Raw genomic sequence first — 22880 nt, 5'->3', positions numbered from 1 at the left:
GTCAGATCTGGTTTTTGTGTATTTCATCAGCTCTAAAAAGACCAAAAGATAGAAAAAGGGGGATTCAAGCTGCGCGTGAGCTCCAGTGAAGTCTCATGCTGCCCCCTGGTGTCCTGAAACCGAAACTGCATCGTCACTGCTTTTAATTAAATGACAACCACTAAACCACTAATTTAACACTCAAGAGGGTAATATGAAGGTACATTAAGGTGGTTTAGCATTAACTACATTCACCATTAAAAGTTATGTACTATTCTATTTCCATATGAGCGAATGTCATGACAGGCAGAGAACCACGACCAATAAATAATGTTGTCTTTTTATTAAAATTCTAGTCGATTTATTACAGAAATGTGGTTTAAAAATGCTGCCGTTCAATAATCAGACGGTCCTAATCATCGACTTGTATACGACACATATAGAGCTGAGGTGAAGGGCAATGAAGGGGACGCGGACATGTACACACATACAATGTTAAATTATGCAAAATAGTTACAGAAATTAAAAAGGACTGATACGCAATAGATTATTATGACACCCACAGATTTTTTTTAAACATGTACACATCCAGATCCAATATGGACCAGTTCTACCAGTTAAAGACACCCAGTCAGCTGGTTTTAGTTATTAATATAAACTCTGTACATAAGAAACATGAAAGAAAAACAAAGCACGGCATTCCAGTGACTTTCTTGCAGCTTGAATCCGTAGATTATTAGTAACGATCCGCTGCTGTCAAAAGGTTGCTGACAATTTTGTTTCTATGGCATTTACACACTCTTGTAATATATATATATATATATATATATATATATATATATATATATATATATATATATATATATATATATATACACACACATACATACAAAACATCCTTTAAACATCCCTGGAAGTGGATAAAAGTTCAGTTTGTGTGCAACGAGTTGATTTGCACTCATATTCATATAACCTTTCAGAATAAAAGCCCATGACGTATAATAGTCTGCATTGTTGTGTCTTTAAAATTGCTATAGCCCCCCCCCCCCCCACCAATGACCCTCTTATGTTCCCTTTTATCCCAGAGATCTGACTCCAACCCAACCACGTTAGCCTGGGGGTCCACGGGGTCCACGGGGGGCCACGGGGGGCCTGAGAGCCTCCCAAAGGGCTGGAGCTGGCTCAACCCACAACAAGCATGGTTCACAGTCGGGTTCCTTTGGGGTTTTGACTAAGACGACCCTGAAGAACTCCTGAAACCTCCACACTGGTCCAGAAGATCAGAGTGAACTCGAGATCTTAGCGAGACCTTCAGATCACAGAGGTCACAGAGGTCACAGAGGTCAACAAAGGTCTCGGAGCGAAACACGAGCGAGAAAACGCTTCTTTAAGTCGCGTTGGCATCCGTGGTGTTGCTGCACACACCCAACGTTTTAAGTTGCACATGTAAGTGCATGTAAATGTGTGTTTGTGTGTGTGTGCGTGTGCGTTTGAGAGCATTAAGTAGACAGATTAAGACTAGAAGGGTATTAAAACTAACAACTGGAGCGCTGAACCCAATCACATCACGGCTGGTGAGTCATTAACCCCTCAACATCATTCGTGTGTGTGCATGTTTGTGCGTTTGTGTGGGTGTGTGTGCGTTTGTGTGGGTGTTTGTGCGTTTGTGTGGGTGTGTGGGTGTCACTGGCAGACAGGAGTAATGTCAGATCTTGAGTGATGCAGTCGACAGAGGGATGGGCATTTTTCTAAAAGCGCTTAAGATGACAGAACACACGCACACACACACACACACACACACACACACACACACACGCACACATCAAAGACAGTAGCAGAGCTGTGTTTTGCGGAGCGTCATCCCTCCTTCTTGTTCCCCCAACCGAACAGTTTGGACATCGGAGACTTCTTCTTTGGTTTGTCTTTCTTTGTGTCTGAGAGAGGAGAGAGGAGACAGGAGAGAGGAGACAGGAGAAAGGAGACAGGAGATAGGAGACAGGAGAGAGGAGACAGGAGAGAGTAGACAGGAGACAGGAGAGAGGAGAGAGGAGACAGGAGATAGGAGACAGGAGAGAGGAGACAGGAGAGAGTAGACAGGAGACAGGAGAGAGGAGAGAGGAGACAGGAGACACGAGAGAGGAGACAGGAGGGATGTATTAGTGCATGTAATACTGCGCCACAAGCAAAAAGAGAAGTTGTGTTTAAAGTGTGTTTCTCGTCTAGTTTAACTCATGAGCTAGTTGTTGGTTTTCACAACAGACACTCTGTTGCCGTGGTTACGAGCAGTTTAACGTCAATTAACCCCCGTTTGAGGTGTCCTGATGCAAGAAAGGAAAGAAAAAAGCACCTTCCAGGACATAAGGAGTATTTCTCGTGGTATGAAGCAGCATTTCTCTTATGAGACGATGCAACGTGAGTGGTCACATGACTGAGCTGTGAAACTTTGGCGTTAACTTTACGAACACATTTAAAAAAGGGAAGCGGCTCGTCTTCAGCCCACGCGGTCGGCGTTCGCTCGCCGCAACATGGCGACCCCCTTTTTTCCCCCACTGAAGTTCAATAAATCTCCTCACTTTTCCCAGCCCGGCTTTCCCGGTCATGAATTGCAAATGAAGCTCGGTTGCATCAGAGGGTCAAATTAACGGCTGCATTACCCGAGAGGGGGAGCATCCTGTTTGATGCTTTTAGCCCATTAGCAGTCATTAGATCAAATGAGATGAAAACATCGCCCGCTGGCTCCCTTAAACATGCAGAACACACACACACACACACACCTATCTACTTCACTTAGAGGCGTCCATGATGGAAATCCTCAATTGGATAATTTATACGCAAACTAAGTTGCAGTGACATCGAGGTTGTGATAACTAATGAAAAGAACGGGAGGGGGGGGGGGGGGGGGGGGGGGGGGGGATGTTGGAGTCACTCACTGAAATTCATCATCAACTTGTCGAGCTCCACGTCCTCCTCGTCCTCCCTGAGAAAACGCACAACAAGCAAACACACATTAACAGCAAGTCCTGTATGAGCTCGTACTGCATTTATATATATCTATATATATATTTATTATATATATTTGTATATATTTATATATGCGTGTGATGCAGTGGGACATTGTGAGGTTTTCTCACTGCGGTCGAGTAAATATAACATTTTAAATCAAACGAAGACCATGAGATTATTGATTCATATCTTTCTATAAAGTGTAAAACGTGCCCGGCACGATTTTACCAAATCCAAAAGCGACGTCTTTAAAAACAAACTGTCTCTCTCACACACACACACACACACACACACACACACACACACACACACACACACACACACACACACACACACACACACACACACACACACACACACACACACACACACACACACACACACACACACACACACACACACACACACACACACACACACACACACACACACACACACACACACACACACACACACACACACACGGCAAAAAAAGAAAGCCAATGAAATTACACAGCGGGGCAACATGTCGTCAGCTTTATTTGACAAAAGTTTTGGGGGAGGCGCATTGTTGTTGGACTTGATGACATTGTGAGTGTCCATACGTAGCACAAGCTAAATAAAAAAATAATTATATTATATCGGCCTCAAACTGCAGAGTTTTAAAGAGTCTGTACCTGAGCCGGTCCTCATCCAGACCGTCTATAATGGCGTTTCTGTCGTTGACGATCTCCACCAGTTTGGCCATCAGCTGCTCCTCCCTCTTCCGGTCCCAGGTGGTCTTCAGGCGCTCTGCTCCAAAACACGAACGCATCTTTTAGTCTCCAACGGGTTTTTTTTAAAACTGGTTTCATATCAACGAGTCAATCGTGTCAAATGCGTTTTTTTACCCCCCCCAGAAAAAAAACCCTCACCTGGTTTTTCCATCAGTCTCCTGAGCTCCTGCTCGACAGTGGGCTGCTCTTCCTCCAGGTCCTGGGTTTTCCCACTGGATGTCAAAAAAAAATAAATAAATAAAATAAACTGCGTGAAAGTCTGTATTCATAATGTTTATTGTATTTGTTTTTCCTTCGTCGAGAATTTCGAGTCTGGTTGTTTGACAAATTTTATTATTTCACTATCAAATTTCTTTTATTAACACATATTTTCCGTGAGATCAAGTACATGAAGGACTTTCAAGTTCGACATTTTCTGTATAAACAAACAGAAAACCCAAAACTTTGCATAATTCTTGCAGTTGTATTGTGTTGTTTTTAAGCCACTAGGGGGCAGCAGAAACAAGCTGTAAAGGTTAGGGAGCAACATCAATATTTATTTTACTTTTTTTTGTGTTTATGGTCAGAGTGAACCAAAGCAATAAAGCTGCTATAACATAACAGTACAACAAATGTATGAAAAACCCTGAAACCCTGAAACACGTGGGATAATTCTCTATCACATTACACGGTCATCAGATCTGTTATTCACAGAATAAATATTGATTAGAGCGCATGATTCTTATGCCGTGTGTATTTAATGGCAAATCTGGATTAAAAAGACAATTTTCTGAATTATAATTTGCCTTTAAAATGCCTTGGTAGAAGTAGAGGGTTAACATTAATTAATGAAAGGAATAATTGCAGCGCATGTGTGCAGTTGAGCAGCATCCTGCTTCACACTGCAGCCAGTGGGGGGTGGGGGGTGGGGGGGGGGGGGTGGGGGGTGCGGGCACTGTCTTGTTCCAGGACGCCCTGCTGTAGGACGGAGGAGGGAGGACACTGGGAATTCATACTGTCAACCTTCTGGCCACAAGTCTGGTTTCACTAATCGCTAAATAGTGGCATGCCCCTTCTCCAAGTATGTGTGTGTGTGTGTGTGTGTGTGTGTGTGTGTGTGTGTGTGTGTGTGTGTGTGTGTGTGTGTGCGTGTGTGTGTGTTTACTCACATGTAGACCAGTTCAGACTCCCGGCGCATGGCCACCTGCTTATTCCTGATCAAGTTGAACCACTCGACCATGAGCTCATCGTCGTCTTCACCCTCTGACACACACACACACACACACACACACACACACACACACACAGTTAATCCCAGATACATTCCTTCCTCCAAGTCTTCTTCTTCTTCTTCTTCTTCTTCTTCTTCTTCTTCTTCTTCTTCTTCTTCTTCTTCTTCTCCTCCTCCTGATTCACGAGGAGGTTCATAAAGTACGAGTGTGTTCATCTCACCTTCTTCACTGCTGCGGAGCTTCTCCTCCAGCTCCACCCCCCTCTTCTCCCACACGTTCAAATTATCATCCATCTCCTGCAGTTCCCTCATGATGTCCTCTTTGAGAATGTAGTCTGGTTTCGTCTACACACACGCGCACACGCACACACACACACACACACACACACACATATATATATATATATATATAAAAACACAGGTGAACCTAACTTAATGATCCCACTGTCTTTATCAAATGATATCCTTACATTTCAGTTTGGAGAAAAGAGGCAGTAAAATATTATCAGATGAGTAAGATGTATACATTATTACATTAATAAACAATTTAAATGTGGTGTGAAAAGTTGTCCTTTCCTCCAAAACGTTTTTATGATTATTTTTTGTTTGCTACCAATCAGTAGGTTAAATAAATAGAAATGGTTACTATTCTTATTATTTTTTGTTATTCTTATTAATGCTACTACATGGATTTTACTCCTCTATATCTTACAGCTCTTTAGTTTTTCTATTATTTTGGTTTCGGCACACAATACCATTTTTTGGGAACTTAACTTTGGGAGCGTTAGCTTCCTGGTTCGAAAGCTTTAGCGACGTTAAAAATAATAATATGATGCGAGCTAAAACAAAAAGAAATGTCCAGCTCCGGCTAAATTCATCTTTTTTTACTTAATCTGTCGCAAGCTCATTTCATATATCCGCTCCTTAGTTTTGATTCACACTTAAATCGCTTTTAATTAGCTTTAGCGAGATAGCTGCTAGCTTTAACGAGCTAGCTGCTAGCTTTAGCGAGCTAGCTGCTAGCTTTAGCGAGCTAGCTTGACGACCAAACTGCTTTACAGTGAAGCTGCAGCGGGATGCAGAACAGTAGGTGGATGATTAAGGCTTAAGAGATCCTCTTCTAAATGTATAATGTCACTTAAAATCTCAACGGGATTCATTTTAAAAACAATGTGACGGAAGCTGGAGCAAACTTCTTTTACCTTCTTCCAGTCCGACTTGGCGCCGTTTGCAGTTGGGTCTTTCTGATCATTCAGGATCCCTGAAAAAGAAAGAAATATAATGCAGATATATTTAAAAAAAAGGACCCCGAGAGGTCCGATTCATATACAGGAAGTCTTTAGGAAGACCGTTTGCGGTGCATTGTGATGACAAGAAATGGGAGTAAAATAGCAATGTGCAGGGTTGTTTTTGTGTCCAAAATCATATTTAAAGAGAACAACAATACAACACAGGTGTGCATGTTACCCTTCGCTGCAGGTGGAGTGACAGAAATGCTGGGGCTGGGAAGACGAGGGGAGGGAGAAGGCCCGACAGACGGCTCTGGAGTCTGAAGCCTCCCAGCTCCATTAGCCCGCGGTTTAGGGGAGGACTGTGAAGGACTGGCAGGTCTGAGGACGAGCAGAAAAGATGGCAAAAAGAAAAGACAGCATTTAATTAATGGCCCTTTATCTGCTCCTACAAGTAGCCCCCCTTCCGTGATTCATGAGAGCGGGATGGAAAGGTCGCCCCGGGGGAAGCGGACCTCTGAGCACCGAGCATATGTCGCACCGCGGAGGATGCCGCCGCTCGGCCTCGACACCATTCGGGGGCTCACGAGGGCGGAAGAGGTGAGAGGCCGGAGAAAAAAAAGCTCTGAACGCAAACGACGACGACGGCCGAGCCATTTGGAGGAGCAGCGGGTACAGGCTTCCCGTGGGAGGGGAAGGTCGGACGGATGGATGGATGAAAGGCAGGATAAAAAGGATGGATGGATGGACAAGGAGAAGGTGATACGCTGTGAGCACGCCCACGTACAGATACGCCCTGCAGGACTTTAGGAACTGAGCCAGCGAGGGAAAGGAATTAACCAGAAACATTAGAATCATGGACTAAACGTTAATAAAATAAGTCTTACTGGGAGACGGGTTTGAGCTTCGACCTCCAGTCCGCTGGAGAATCTTTGTTTTCTAGTGCTGAGGAAGGAAAAAGAAAAAACAAATTAAACATTGTTGTTTTTAAACTTCCCATCTTTACAATCCACCATTTATTATCAGGTCCTATTTGTATTGTTTTGTTATAAAAAGGAATAACACCAACTCTGTACAGGGGGTAGTAACAGGGTGCCTTTAGGTTGTCGATGAGGCATGAATGAAGTCTCTCAGTCATTCAAAAAAAGGGGAAATTCACCCCCTTTTATGTGGATGTCCAGTCAGTATTGATGTTAAATGAAGACAATTGAATAAATTCCTCTGTGTTTGCTATTTTTTTAAAGAGCATGTGCCTCCCTGGAAATCCTTTCGCCACATTTTGGGAGTAAATCCCATGCAACTCTAAATAAGCCAGCCATCACAAAAGACATGTCTGTTTCTGGCTTCTTTATAAAAAATAAAAAAAACATGAAGACGAAATATTTGTACAATTTTAAATACTCCAGAAAGTAATCCACAGTCGGTTCGTTTGTCTGTTATTGTTCTACAAAGTTCTGCAGTCTGAAGTCAAGACTCTGGGCAAACTGCCCCAGGTGCGGTCACCAGATAAGTGAGTCTAACCTGAGGTGTTGGGCGATGTGCCGTTGGCCTTCGAGGCTCCCCTGTCTGGGGTTCTGGCCCCGAGTCCGCTCCTGCCGGCCGGGCTCGGAGTCCAGGCGTCCGCCGGAGTCGACAGGTCGGCGAGGAGCGACGGGTCCGCCCTCAGCACCTTCCTCCCTCTCTTTGGCGTCTCCACTCTAGGAGGTCTGATCAGAGGGAAGGAGTTGACCAGTCGAGGTCAGGCCAAAAGCAAGAAGTCGTGAAGTCATAAATGTGTGGTTACATCACTCACATGTCGGTCTTCTTCAGCGGTACGGTTGTCCACGGCTTCGCCGTGTTGTTGTTGTTTTTCTCCTCTGTCAGTTTTTTGGAGATGAAGGCGGCGGCTGATGCTTTCGTCTTGGACTCTCCATCTCCTCCAAATGTTTTCGTCTTGGACTCTCCATCTCCTCCAAATGTTTTCGTCTTGGACTCTCCATCTCCTCCAGATGCTTTCGTCTTGGACTCTACAACTCCTCCAAATGCTTTCGTCTTGGACTCTCCATCTCCTCCAGATGCTTTCATCTTGGACTCTCCATCTCCTCCAAATGCTTTCGTCTTGGACTCTACAACTCCTCCAAATGCTTTCGTCTTGGACTCTCCATCTCCTCCAGATGCTTTCGTCTTGGACTCTACAACTCCTCCAAATGCTTTCGTCTTGGACTCTCCATCTCCTCCAGATGCTTTCATCTTGGACTCTCCATCTCCTCCAGATGCTTTCGTCTTGGACTCTCCATCTCCTCCAAATGTTTTCGTCTTGGACTCTCCATCTCCTCCAAATGTTTTCGTCTTGGACTCTCCATCTCCTCCAGATGCTTTCGTCTTGGACTCTACAACTCCTCCAAATGCTTTCATCTTGGACTCTCCATCTCCTCCAGATGCTTTCATCTTGGACTCTCCATCTCCTCCAAATGCTTTCGTCTTGGACTCTACAACTCCTCCAAATGCTTTCGTCTTGGACTCTCCATCTCCTCCAGATGCTTTCGTCTTGGACTCTACAACTCCTCCAAATGCTTTCGTCTTGGACTCTCCATCTCCTCCAGATGTTTTCGTCTTGGACTCTCCATCTCCTCCAGATGCTTTCGTCTTGGACTCTACAACTCCTCCAAATGCTTTCGTCTTGGACTCTCCATCTCCTCCAGATGCTTTCATCTTGGACTCTCCATCTCCTCCAAATGCTTTCGTCTTGGACTCTACAACTCCTCCAAATGCTTTCGTCTTGGACTCTCCATCTCCTCCAGATGCTTTCGTCTTGGACTCTACAACTCCTCCAAATGCTTTCGTCTTGGACTCTCCATCTCCTCCAGATGCTTTCATCTTGGACTCTCCATCTCCTCCAAATGCTTTCGTCTTGGACTCTCCATCTCCTCCAAATGCTTTCGTCTTGGACTCTACAACTCCTCCAAATGTTTTCGTCTTGGACTCTCCATCTCCTCCAGATGCTTTCGTCTTGGACTCTACAACTCCTCCAAATGCTTTCGTCTTGGACTCTCCATCTCCTCCAGATGCTTTCATCTTGGACTCTCCATCTCCTCCAAATGCTTTCGTCTTGGACTCTCCATCTCCTCCAAATGCTTTCGTCTTGGACTCTACAACTCCTCCAAATGCTTTCGTCTTGGACTCTACAACTCCTCCAGATGCTTTCATCTTGGACTCTCCATCTCCTCCAGATGCTTTCATATTGGACTCTCCTCCTCCAGATGCTTTCATCTTGGACTCTCCATCTCCTCCAAATGCTTTCGTCTTGGACTCTCCTCCTCCAGATGCTTTCGTCTTGGACTCTCCATCTCCTCCAGATGCTTTCATCTTGGACTCTCCTCCTCCAGATGCTTTCGTCTTGGACTCTCCTCCTCCAGATGCTTTCCAGCCTGCGTTCGGGCTCGCGGTCCTTACCTTTTTGCCACCGACGTTCACAAGCACAGTGACGGGATGTCCGGCCGCGGCCTCCTGGACCCGAGCGCCGACGTCCAGCCCTTTGTTTATGACCACCGTGGCGGTGGCGGTCGTGGCCTTTTTCTCCTCATCTCGCTCCGATTGGAAGAACTTGAGCTTGGACTGCAGCGTCTTGGCCGCCGCGGTCGAGGTGCGGGGAGCAGCGGCGGGCCTGGCGTTGATGGAAGCGGTTGCTGTGGCGACGGGAGAGTCGCCAGGAGTTTGGAGTTTGGAGACGACGTGCGTCTGAGTCTTACGAGCGGCGGCGGGAGAGAGGCTGGAAGCAGGCCGGGAGGGAGACGGAGAGGAAGAAGAAGAAGAAGTGGTGGAGAAGCTGGGAGGGGTGGCGGCTTTCTCCGTCAGCCACGACGGTCCCAGTCTGGAGGGCGCATGAGCTGGAGCGGCCATGTTGGTTTTAGAGTCAGCTAGAGGACTCAATCTGGAAACCGGAGTGCTTGTGGGTAAAGCTCTGAAAGGTGCAGTTGGGTTCGTAGGCGGCAGAGCCCTGAGAGACCGAGAGCACAAGACACGAATCAGAACTCTTATTGCCGTTTGAGCTTAAATACAAAACCCCTGCACATAACTACGGTTGTATGATGCCAGAAACATGTGTAATACTTGGATTTACACAGTCTGTGGAGGTCAGGAAGAAGGAAATACAACTTCTGAGACTTTTGACCTTGATTTTCTCTTAAAAAAGGCAAATATTTGTCATCGCAATGAGTCAGAACCCAGAAAGTAAATCAAGTTATTCTTTAAATTAAAGCCGTCATGAAACAGTAAATTATATAGAAATGGACTGTGATGTGGAATCTGCGTCTAACATAACACACACAAACTCCAACTGAACTGTTGCCGGTGGAGTTGCATTGTGGGTAATGTCGGCATCAAATAGAGAGAAGAATGCAATCCTTTTATTTTCTTAACCGTTTCAATGTGAGTCTAACAGTGCGATGGGAGTTATATTTATAATTTGTATTATACATTTACAAACCAGAAGAAAAAAAAAGGATCAGGATTTATCACGGGTCCCTTACTTTGCACAGCTCCTGTGATACAGCTTCCCATCCACTAGGTGTCGCTGCACCAGGTGAACGTGTTTGCTGCAGGACACACACTTGTTACTCAGGGTGCCGGTCTGATGGGACCTCTCAACCGCCACTTCCTGGAAGGGAGGCGGAAATGAGGGGGAAATGAGGGGGAAATGCCAACTTTATCCAGGACACGTTATCTATTTATGTACTTTCTGTAACTTATCTGAGGCAATGTGGGTTTTTTTGTTTGGTGGACACAAGAATATAACTTTGTAGGTATTTAAATCCTCTTTAATGTCTTTGGCTTTGCAACTCCCGCATCTTTTGTGAAGTCATTAAGGACACTTGTTGTCACGCTTGTGCGAAGAATGAAGGCCACTACCTTTGTGGCACTTCTGGCTTGCTTCGGGGAAGGAGAGGGCCTCGTGATGTTGGCGGAGGGAGGGGGGCTGTTCTCCCGGGCCGGTTGGGACGAGGGAAACGCCTTCGCCGCCACCGGCTGGTTCTTCTTGCCGGACGGTTCCTCCGCGGGGCCGTCGGCCGGGCGCTTCACGCCTGCCATACCGCCGACTGCAGCCGAAACACATGAATAAACCATAAGCTAGGGGAAACAAGAGAAGGGAACGGACACGGCCCGGAGACACCGGATACTCACTCGGGGAGCGTCCGTGGAAGTAGTTGTAGTACTGGGACACGTACGTCAGGATGCTGAGGCGGTCGGGAACCCTAAGAGCCACCATGTCCTCCGCATCCAACAGCGCTGGGATTCCCAACTCCTCCGCGACCTTGAACGCCTGCAAAAAAAATCAAATGAAAAGCAGGTCGTCTGACTTTGTGAGACCTCGATGCAAAATGTGGAAACTTCTGCATCTTAATAATAGATGTTCGCTTATTCAAGCGCATGTTTGGGACTGAGTTTCTTTTTTTTTTTTTTTTTAGTTCAGCTTTATTTCATCAGAGTCTTTGCTAAGAATTGGGGTAAAGTTTGGGCCACAATCGATGTGTTTTGACACAGAGGCAATAACGCTCTTTTAAAAGAGTTCATTTGGTCTATTTGAGTGCCTGGTGTTATATTTTAGATGTGGACGTGTCTTTTTTTTATTTATATTTTGACATCAACCGTGATCTTTTTCCAGATTAAAATCCCTTTGTTCAGATGGCAAACAGATTTTATCGACACCTTCTGCGTTGAGAGAAAAGTGAGTGGGGAATTTCCCAAACTAGATTCACGCGGAAGGAGAACAGACCTGAACAAGCGGAGGCAGGCCGGCGAGCACGAGAGGCGTTGCGCAATAATCAGACGATCAAGACAGAGCCATAAAACATAGTTTACTTTGCCGTGAACTTTAGTCTCTCGTAGCTCTGCGGAGAAAGTGAAAAGTAAAGACAGTAAAGAAAGTAAAGAAGGTAAAGAAGGTAAAGAAGGTAAAGACAGTTAAGACAGTTAAGACTGTAAAGAAGGTAAAGAAAGTAAAGACAGTAAAGAGAATAAAGAAAGTAAAGACAGTTAAGAAAGTAAAGACAGTAAAGAAGGTAAAGACAGTTTAGAAAGTTAAGACTGTAAAGAAGGTAAAGAAAGTAAAGACAGTAAAGAGAGTAAAGAAAGTAAAGACAGTTAAGAAAGTAAAGACAGTAAAGAAGGTAAAGAAAGTAAAGAAGGTAAAGACAGTTAAGAAAGTAAAGACAGTTAAGAAAGTAAAGACAGTAAAGAAGGTAAAGAAAGTAAAGAAGGTAAAGAAAGTTAAGAAAGTTAAGACTGTAAAGAAGGTAAAGACAGTAAAGACAGTAAAGAAAGTAAAGACAGTTAAGAAAGTAAAGACAGTTAAGAAAGTAAAGACAGTAAAGAAGGTAAAGACAGTTAAGACAGTTAAGAAGATAAAGACAGTTAAGAAAGTAAAGACAGTTAAGAAAGTTAAGAAGATAAAGAAGGTAAATACAGTTAAGAAAGTTAAGAAGATAAAGAAGGTAAAGAAGGTAAAGAAAGTTAAGAAAGTTAAGAAAGTTAAGAAGGTAAAGAAGGTAAAGACAGTTAAGAAAGTTAAGAAAGTTAAGAAGGTAAAGAAGGTAAAAAAGGTAAAGAAAGTTAAGAAAGTTAAGAAGGTAAAGAAAGTAAAGAAGGTAAAGAAAGTTAAGAAAGTTAAGAAGGTAAAGAAAGTAAAGAAGGTAAAAAAGGTAAAGAAAGTTAAGAAAGTTAAGAAGGTAAAGAAGGTAAAAAAGGTAAAGAAAGTTAAGAAAGTTAAGAAGGTAAAGAAGGTAAAGACAGTTAGATGTATTAATCATTTGGTCAATAAAATGTCAGAAAATAGTGGAACGATAGTGTTTTTCCGCTGAGTTACAGACGTCTCTACGAGCTCGTTATCTTCTTCTTCTCTCGGCACATTGCAGCATATCTTCAGGGTGTCGCCCGCCGGCTGCCGATCGGTGTATTAGTGTGAAACCACAGAAGGAGCGCTGCCATTTCACGCCTCGAGTTTCGGCAAATTTTGACCGTCGCCATCTTGGTTCTATGCAACCAGAAGAGCCACAAGCGGGCGGAGCTAAAGTACAGCCCGGCGCTGAGTAAAAGAGGTTGCAACAAACTTTCATGAACTGAAAACACTGAAAGGGTCACAGCTGTGAACACAGACGACTCCCAGAACATGGTTTTGACCTGTCAATCACAGTAAGACCCGCCCTCAAGCATATCCTGCTCTGTTGTCTGTTTGACTCTAAATAGACCATAATTTAGTAAATGAACATCACGCTGTATTGAAGAAGACTTGAAACTAGAGATTGAGACCAAAAACTGATGTTTACAATGTTTACTGAGGGAATACATCAAGAGAGAAGTAGAGTCATTTATATAGACTTCTATACAACCAGAGGAGTCGCCCCCTGGTGGTCAGGAGAGAGAATGCAGCTTTAACACATGAAGCACATACTTCTATACAACCAGAGGAGTCGCCCCCTGGTGGTCAGGAGAGAGAATGCAGCTTTAACACATGAAGCACAGACTTCTATACAACCAGAGGAGTCGCCCCCTGGTGGTCAGGAGAGAGAATGCAGCTTTAACACATGAAGCATAGACTTCTATACAACCAGAGGAGTCGCCCCCTGGTGGTCAGGACAGAGAATGCAGCTTTAACACATGAAGCATAGACTTCTATACAACCAGAGGAGTCGCCCCCTGGTGGTCAGGACAGAGAAAGCAGCTTTAACACATGAAGCATAGACTTCTATACAACCAGAGGAGTCGCCCCCTGAACATTTGTGGGAAACGTTTAGAGGTCAAAATGCAGAATGTAAACATGTCTCACCAGTTTGTTGTTCTCGTAAACATCTTCCTTCTTCAGCGAATCAAAGTTGCTGCAACAGAGGGAGAACGGAAAAAAAATGAATCACGGGTCACATGTCAAGTCAACTTCCCTCCCTCGGTGGTTTGTTCACAGTCTGGACCTGAACGCGCGTCGTGGAGTCAAACCCGACGTCACGCGTCAAGTGACAAATATCAACAAATATTCCCGGGGTGGAAACCAGAGAGACAACGACCTTTTGGCTTTTTGCTGCAAACGCCGAAAAGCCAAAACACTCGATCGAGGCCTCAAACTGAAAGTTCAATTCATTCATTTCTCAAGAGACATGAAAATGTCGCACAAACATACACGTTCATGCTCCTATTATTGTACATTACATTTATTTGGGTTTTTCACTGTTGACCGGACACAACAAACAATATGGAGACGTCACAACGAGCTACGACAGTCGACCTCTGATGGGCTTTTTCTGACTCAACAAAGACTAACATCTCCTAAAAAGGGAATCGAGACATCATGCAATGTTGTTAGACATCATGCAATGGTGTTAAGACATCATTAGCGGCCGCATCTTACGCAATACAAGAACAAACATTGACACAAAAATGTTTATCTTGCGGGGCGAGGACACGTCTGTGATTGCTGCCCCAATAAAATGTCATATTTTAATAATCGACTGTAAAGCTCCAGATGATCTAGGACAATTCTTTTGACTGATTTGCACGTAAACACTAGTGCGTTGGGAACATGAGAGTGTGTGTGTGCGTGAAATCTATCTTTCTGTGATTAATGCGTGTATTTGACTCATCATTACAACCTCCACCCACCTTCTTTTTTTTTGTAATAGCGTTGCACTTCTCCCTTTTATTTTTATTTGAACTCTTTTCGTATTGGTTGGACATGTTTTATGTATTTACTCACAGCTATGTCAAACTATTTGAGCAAGCTCAGGCCTGTAATAATAATACATGTTTCATGATAAGAAAAAGTCTGTTTTTCTATTTTGCATGAGAATAAATGTCACATAAAAGATAGACAGCTTTCAAAGTTAAATATTTCTTTGCCATTATTTGTTTCCATAGGCTTTTATTTATTTATTTTAAAGATGCAACATGTTTCCAGCTCAAACCCTGAGACCTTCATGTTGCCTTCAAGTCTCGTGTAAAGTCTAAACTCCTTCAAGGCTCAACGCTTTACGTCTACACACGTCTCTGCAATATAAACACAGAGGAACAGCATGATCACTGTAAGAGTGAGCCGTACAGAAAGAAACGCACACACACTCACACACACACACACACACGCACACACTCACAGCTCCTCAGCTGAGCTGCTCCTGCTCCGGTTTTTCCTGCAGACCCGTGAAGTTTTCACGAGAGAACTACAAGTAACAAAGCGCGAGTCCGCTTCTTGTCCACACAGGTTGCCTTCAAAACCAGACCCCCCAGGCCCCCCAGCCCCCCCCCCCACTACCCCCCTACAGTCCTCTGGTGGTCCGGGGCTCTTTACTCACATGAGATCGGGTCTGTGTTTGTGGATGAGCGCGCAGAAAGCCAGGCCGTCCCTGAAGGACGTGGTCATGTTGGTGATGGACACGTCCCGGTAGCCGTCGCACCGGACCCGGCACCACTGCTGCAGCGCCTTCACGGCCGACATCCCCGGAGCTCAGAGTCGGACACCGACCCGCGTGCGAGCTGCGCGCTTCCCCTCCACTCCGCCTCCTGCTGCCTCCCTCTCGACAACAAACTCCTGAAAGTTTCCACAGCAGCTCCGACACGCTGGATCCAGGAAATGAGCGACACTGTGTGTGTGTGTGTGTGCGTGTGTGTGTCCGTGTTTCTGTGGGAATAACCTCTATCGACTGAGAGAATGTGAAGAAACTGGAAGTGACACCTGTGAAAGGTTCGATGGTGACGCGTCATGGGTGGAGTTCACTGCGCCTTTGTGTTCCTATTGTCAGTGTGCGTGTGTGTGTGTGCGTGTGTGTGTGTGTGCGTGTGTGCGTGCGTGTGAGAGAAGAGTGTGTGGAGGCCATGGATAGGTGGTGATAGAGGTATGAGTTAATTTGTCCCAAGTTATTAATAGGATATTTTTAGCCACCAATTTATTAATTGTACATTATTTAAAAAAGAACGTCCTGTTGGAAAGTTTTTATTATTATTATGATTATTATTATTATTATTCTGAGACATTTAAGAAGTTGAAGCGCCACAGAAAAAGAACACCAGTCAGTCAGCTGTCTTGAAAAAAAAAACTACCCACACAAATTGTGTGCAATTACGTCATCATGTCAACTCCTCCCCCCACCCCAAAAAACACCCAGAAACTGAACTCGCGTCCTCCAACTTCCGCAGATGAATCACCCCCCCGCGTGCAGCAGCTGAGCTCGTGCACCGTCACACGTTCACATTTTATATTAAAAAGTATTAAAACAAATATGTAACGTGGATTAAAGGTTATAATACAGGCGCGACCACGTAAAGCCAGGTGCGGCCTGTCCGCTGGGCGTGTCTCTGTTCCCATGGTTACCTGACACCTGCCCACGTGCTCCGCTCAAGAAGACGCTTTGTTTTGCTGACTCAAACTTTATGTGCGTCCTCACTGTGCGTGTGTGTGTGTCTGTGTGTGTGTGTGTGTGTGTGTGTGTGTGTGTGTCTGTGTGTGTGTGTGTGTGTGTGTCTCGTTTGTTTACACCTGCGCTATTGGCTATTATCACAATAAATTAATAGTTCAATATCCCCTAAAAAGTGTTTCTATTTATTGCCATCACTCTTGAGCAAGTTTTAGTCAACGTGAAAACATTGAGCAATAGTTCCTGACATTTACCTGGTGGCGCCAAAGTAATTAAATTAATTTACTCTTTAAAATTGCACTAAAACTTTGTGACAGCTCGAACCCACGAAGAATATAAAATAGTTGTTTTTAATCCCTTCAAGCTCTTTTTCTCTTGCTCACTTTTTTGGGGTTCATGCTCTAAAAAGAGACTGAATATTGGACTTTTTTAATGTGAACGGCTGTTTGTTTATCTCCAACTTTATGGAGATAACTTCCTGTTTTGTTTGCCAAAAAAAAAGAAACAACCAACGCTGCTTTAAATTGAGTCCAATTCACTTTTTAAAATTTGTATTAAGACTCGTGGCTACTAAAAAATGGAGGATTGTGCACGAGATATGGGCTCCTGTTTTCTTCCCCCTTGGGGTTTATTAATCATGTTTGAACTTGTTCTTAGTTCTGTTAACACAGTGACGCTTAAAAAAAAGAAAACAAATCACTCCATGAATCATCATTTCCTTCCATTTCAGGGGTCAAACTATTATTTTGTTGCTATATTTACACTCATCACATGACCAGCGTGTCATTCACAGGCAGATGTTACAGAGGAGCAGTGAAATAGGCCGACTGGGTTCTTAAACCTGGATGTGATTTAGTATCTAGCAGATGATGATTAAGGGTTTTTAGTTTCTCTCTCACACACTCACACAGGTAAATATTTGTCTAGTTCATGTCTCACCACACCTGTGGAGGTGTGGAGGCTGGATAAAGACTTGTGTGTGCAACACTGACTGAGCAACCCGCAGAATACTTTTCCCACAATGCACTTCACTCGATCGTGACTGATATCTATAACTCAAGGTAGTCGGGACTTTCCAAAGAAATGACTTTGGATTTACCAAACTGGATGTTTTGATGAGATGATTAAAAGTGAATTTTTGAAAAAGCTGTAATGTTTTTTGTCGGTTTGAGACAAACTTGCATTAAACATTTTTTTTAAAAATAACACAAAAAGGAAAGTATACAATGGAACAATGAAGCTGCTTTTAGATTATATTTGTTATGACCCCCATGACTCTCTTGCTCAATCACCACTTGTCAAAAAAAAAGTGAAATGTCTTTTTTTTGGGATGAAATGTGCCCCATAAACATAACAAAACCTTCAGAAAGCTCAGACTGAAGCATTAACAGTGTGTAGTTTTTTGTTCCCCTCCTACACGTGTACACAACGTCCCTTTTGTTGTGGTTTTAAAAAATTTTTTTATACTTAGTATTTTAATTAGGTATTTTTACAGTTTCACAATAAATAAATAAATCCTTTGAAAGTAAGAAAGGATAAAAAATAAAAAATAAAAAATTAAGCATGCAAATGGCCAAAAGGAAAGAACATTAAATAAAAGTAATTTGTTACATATCTGTTCCCATTCCTGCCGTGCACGTGCACACAGAACCCGGCCAGTCAAATCAAACACGTGCACGGTTCCCTAAAAGAGTCCCTTACTTTGTCTCTCTCTCTCTCTCTCTCTCTCTCTCTCTCCACATGCCGACCATACAAACACCCCCACGCACAAATACTTAATCCTCCCAAATCCAGACAGGAAATGCCCTCGTCAGTGGAGCAGAAGGCCTTTGACAGACCCCCCCCCATGCAGAATGATATATGTGCCCTCCAACAACCATCTGGAAACAGTTAGCCTGTGAACGTTTGCACAGAGCCAATAAAAACACGTCTATCAGTGGAGGAGGAGGAGGAAGAGGAGGAGGAAGATGATGATGATGATGATGAGACACTTTCTGTCACCGATATGTGCGCCTTTTGTTTTGGGGGAAACAATCAAAGACTTGTTTGGTGCCACGAGATGATCTTCAGAGTTAATTATGACTTTTTATAAACAGACTAATTTAGCTCAGTCCTCAGATGAGCCACGTATCTTCATACCAGAGAGAGAGAAACAGAAAGAGAGAGAGGGAGAAAAACAGAAAGAGAGAGAGAGCAACAGAAAGAGAGAGAGAGAGAAACAGAAAGAGAGAGAGGGAGAAAAACAGAAAGAGAGAGAGAGCAACAGAAAGAGAGAGAGAGAAACAGAAAGAGAGAGAGAGCAACAGAAAGAGAGAGAGAGAAACAGAAAGAGAGAGAGAGCAACAGAAAGAGGGAGAGAAAAACAGAAAGAGAGAGAGAAGGAGAGAAAAACAGAGAGAGAGAGAGAGCAACATAAAGATTGAGAGAGGGAGAGGCTGCAGAGCTGATTAAAGAGAAACTCTGACAGACTAAGATGTGATTTTTACTGTTAGAATTAACATTTAAAAATATATTAATTTGTGTCTTTAAACGTCAGCTTTATATTTATATTTTAACCGTGAAAACTGTATCGATAAATAAGGTCAACATTAACTTCACTCGAGAACAATAAGTATTAAAAGATAAAAGACTTAGATAGTAAAACTGCGTTGTTCTTTGACCTCTCCGGAAATACCTCGTTCGAGGATGATTTGAGGAGGAGGAGAGACCGGAAAGAGATTTGCTTTTGGTTTGAAGCTCCGGACCCTTTTTTGGGTTCAAGCCTGAAAAAAAAAGAAAAGAAATGTAAACAGACAAAAACTGACATCCAGTAATTTGTAGCGTCCATTCATAACCACCGCGTGGAGGAAGGGCGCCCTCTAGTGGCGCACGCGCTCCTGCACCTCACGGGTCCAATTTAAAATGCAGGCAAGATACTTAAAAAAATACTAATAATTAAATACTTTTTTTCTTGACCTAGATGTTCCGTCATCAAATATAAAAAGAGAAAAAATAAATCCAACAGAACTCAAGAAGTTTTCATATTGTTCTTATAATTAAATTCAAGCAATTTACACACAAAACAATAATACACAAGAATACATGAGAAAATATCTTTCTTTTTTTGGCTCATATGCACCGACGGTCCTCAAAAATCTTGATTTCTGCAGCTTCGAGGTCACATGTCACGCTGAAGAAGAGGAGACGCTCACAAACAGGACTCGTAAGGCATCTTTCTTACAACGCTGCGGGACTAATTAGTGCCACACACACACACACACACACACACACACACACACACACACACACACACACACACACACACACACACACACACACACACACACACACACACACACACACACACACACACACACACACACACACACACACACACACACACACACACACACACACACACACACACACACACACACACACACACACACACACACACACACACACACACACACACACACACACACACACACACACACGCACACACACACACACACACACACACACACACACACACACACACACACATCGTGAACTATGTTTGGACTCACGCGTTCATTTCACTTATTGCACAAAACATTTCTGCTGATGAGAATTAAAAAAATAAAATAAAACTGAAATAAAAGAGACACGTTTATATTTAAAAAAAAAGAAGAAAAAAAAAAGGTTCCAACACAACAAACAAGCTTTTTGTTGAAATCCGATGACAGCTGGGAGATAAGTTACATTAGGTTTTCCACACAGATGTTTAAAGCCGTCTCTTGAAGACTTCTGAAGGTCAGTAGTTTTGTTTTTTTGTTTCTGCACCCGAGATACGAAACGCGACAATAACTCTTGAGATTAAAGAGCCGACTCGGCTCTAATTCGAGGGCGTTTGGATGGGAATCGTCTTCGTGGGTTTAAAAAAGGTTGACGAGAGCAAATGTGAAAAATGAGCACGTTGACCTCAGTTATTGTTCCGTTTAACCCCCGAGGTTCTGGACTACAGAGACAGAAACGTGTCCTAAAAACAATTTTTTTTTTTTTAAACTGCACTGGCGTGCGCCTTCAGCAGCCAATGAAAACATCCGGTTCGTTACATCCAGCTGATGGTGAAGTTCCGACTGAGGTTGAGACCGAGATCTCCGACGGTCAACACCTGCAGAGAGGAAAACGTGTCAGCGTGAAGAGCTTCTGCACTCGGATTAATTCAAACAAATTAAAAAAAATACGGCGCTCTAACTCACCTGGTTGTCTCTGTAGGTGAACGTTGCATCTTGGGAGTTCACCAGCACCCTGCCGGGCTTCTGCTTCACGCCGTAGAAGGAGGCCGTCTCCACGGTGATGTACGTGGCCTCCACGTTGCTGTGGAGCACCCGTGACGTCATCGCGTTCTACGAAACAAGTTTCAGGGCTTCAGTAACGTTTCTCTTCGTTACACACACACACACACACACACACACCTGAGCGACGTCGAAGACGATGTAGGAGTACAGGTCGTTCTCGTAGGCGTCGATGCTCTCGCCGTCGTCCCAGAACAGATCTCCGCTGGCGGAGCCGTCGTCGGAGAGAGCCGAGACCAGATGGAGAGGCTGACCGCTGCTCACCCACAGCGTCAGGTTGGGCGCCTACACACACACACACACACACGCACGCACACGCACACACACACACACACACACACACACACACACACACACACACACACACACACACACACACACACACACACACACACACACACACACACACACACACACACACACACACACACACACACACACACACACACACACACACACACACACACACACACACACACACACACACACACACACACACACACACACACACACACACACACACACACACACACACACACACACACACACACACACACACACACACACACACACACACACACACACACCGATCTCAAATCAATTTTGAAATCACTCTTTTAAATGCCATTTTGAATGCGTCCGCTGATTGCGCTCTCTTTACCTGCGTCGGTGAAATTGAGCCTTCGCGCAGATGCAGGTTGATCTTATCTAGAGGAGCTTGGAGGCGAAGGTCTTCACCCGCGCTGAGCAGAGAGTCGCCCTGGGGAGTCACATGAGCCCAGAAGTATTATGGTACTTTTAAAAAAAAATGTATTGGTCTTATTTGTGCAGGTTCAGTGTCGAGGGGGGCGGGGCTTACCGTGTAGTAGTCGTACCACAGGCCCTCTGGAAAGTAACCGTCCACGTAGTCGACGCCCGGGTCCAACACCGGCGTCACCAACAAGCTCCTCCCCCACAGGAACTGCTTGTCGATCCCGTACGTCCGCACGTCTTTTGGGAACCTTTTCGGAGGTGCACGTACGGGACAATTTACAGGAGGGCGGCACGCGCGGAAAAATAAAACAATTTGGATACCTACTCGAACATTAAGGGCCGCGCGACAGTGTGTCCGTGCACGTGCGCGTGATGGAAGAGGGTGTACAGGATGGGGAAGAGGGAGTAGCGCAGCAGCAGCGCCTCCTTCATGGCCTTACGCGCCAGAGGGCCGAACGCCGTCGGGTCTTGAGGCTTTTAAAAAAAAAAAAAAAAAAACACCAAAACAAAACTAAATAAAGTAGAATAATTTTTTTTTTTTTTTTTTTTTAAAAAGGGCCGACTAGCCGTGGACGTTGGGATCCGAACCTTCATGACGATGGCGTTGTGGTTGCGTGCGAAGGGGTAGAAAGCTCCCAGCTGCGTCCAGCGGACACAGAGCTCCTCCTGCGGCTCCTCGCTGAAGCCGCAGATGTCGGCGCCCACCAGCGGGATGCCGAGGAGGTTAAAGGTCAAGATGCCTGAAGGAGACAAAAGAGAGAGATGGGGAGCGGGGTGGAGAGAGGGGGAAAAGAAAAATTGAGAAAGATAAGTCACTAAAAATGACGGCGAAGCATTATCAAAATATTTAAATTCATCTAAATATATTACATTGTGCGGGTGTCACTCTTCATCCTCACACGGCAGCGTAGTGCGTGCAGTAAAACATCTTTACAACGATTTAAGTGTCATAAAACACTATAAATACATCCCAAATTGCAGAGTAGTTTCTACTTTTATGACGACGTGGCAGCATTGATGTCACTTTAAAGCTGCTTCCATTGGTTTTGGTCCCTTATTGCAAACACGTTTCCACACCCGGAGCAACATTAGTGTTCGTTAGAAGGAATATTTTTTTTTTTTGGGGGGTGGTGGTGGTGCTCCTGCTGTAGAATGTCTCACCCGCTATGGAGGTGTACAGGTCTTTCCACTGGCTCCGGTTGTCTCCCAGCCAGTGACCCGAGTACATCCCCTGACTGGGGAAGGTGGAGCGGGAGATGACG

The 22880-nt window shown here is 44.3% G+C and overlaps 3 protein-coding genes across 6 annotated transcripts in view; all 3 read right to left on the bottom strand.

The window, feature by feature from the left end:
* Positions 1-305: 305 nt before the first annotated feature.
* micall2b (mical-like 2b) lies at positions 306-15997 on the bottom strand. 2 transcript variants are annotated; one of them, XM_034559529.1, is made up of 17 exons: positions 15488-15997; positions 13978-14026; positions 11337-11475; positions 11064-11251; positions 10685-10812; positions 9617-10152; positions 7969-8158; positions 7698-7882; positions 7064-7121; positions 6415-6557; positions 6150-6208; positions 5169-5292; positions 4886-4979; positions 3876-3949; positions 3639-3753; positions 2910-2956; positions 306-1913 (listed from the first exon to the last, which is right to left on the bottom strand). In XM_034559529.1, exons 1-17 carry the CDS (start codon positions 15628-15630, stop codon positions 1837-1839), a joined length of 2349 nt encoding a protein of 782 aa, XP_034415420.1. In that variant the 5' UTR covers positions 15631-15997; the 3' UTR covers positions 306-1836. The 2 variants fall into 2 exon arrangements, with proteins under 2 accessions (XP_034415420.1, XP_034415333.1); XM_034559442.1 differs by lacking the exons at positions 9617-10152; positions 10685-10812; positions 11064-11251; ... (1 more) ...; positions 13978-14026; positions 15488-15997 and having other exon boundaries at positions 7969-9473.
* Positions 15998-19998: 4001 nt separating this feature from the next.
* The window catches only part of si:ch73-12o23.1 (lysosomal alpha-glucosidase), an 8826-nt gene continuing 5944 nt past the window's right edge, over positions 19999-22880 (bottom strand). The window contains exons 15-22 of the mRNA XM_034558884.1: positions 22780-22880; positions 22207-22358; positions 21944-22092; positions 21725-21866; positions 21527-21625; positions 20986-21150; positions 20770-20916; positions 19999-20681 (exon numbers count right to left, since the gene is read on the bottom strand). Coding sequence (XP_034414775.1) covers positions 20619-20681; positions 20770-20916; positions 20986-21150; positions 21527-21625; positions 21725-21866; positions 21944-22092; positions 22207-22358; positions 22780-22880 — 1018 coding nt within the window. The 3' untranslated portion in view covers positions 19999-20618. The remainder of the gene's footprint in view (positions 20682-20769; positions 20917-20985; positions 21151-21526; positions 21626-21724; positions 21867-21943; positions 22093-22206; positions 22359-22779) is intronic.
* The window catches only part of LOC117748071 (zinc finger protein 62 homolog), a 20722-nt gene continuing 18806 nt past the window's right edge, over positions 20965-22880 (bottom strand). For all 3 annotated transcript variants that reach the window (XM_034557732.1, XM_034557858.1, XM_034557902.1), the window contains one exon: positions 20965-20985. The gene's annotated coding sequence lies outside the window, so the exon portion shown is untranslated. The remainder of the gene's footprint in view (positions 20986-22880) is intronic.

The sequence above is a fragment of the Cyclopterus lumpus genome, chromosome 1 (genome assembly GCF_009769545.1).
Source record: "Cyclopterus lumpus isolate fCycLum1 chromosome 1, fCycLum1.pri, whole genome shotgun sequence".
NCBI lineage: Eukaryota > Metazoa > Chordata > Actinopteri > Perciformes > Cyclopteridae > Cyclopterus > Cyclopterus lumpus.
This window is presented reverse-complemented; position numbering and strand designations above follow the sequence as displayed.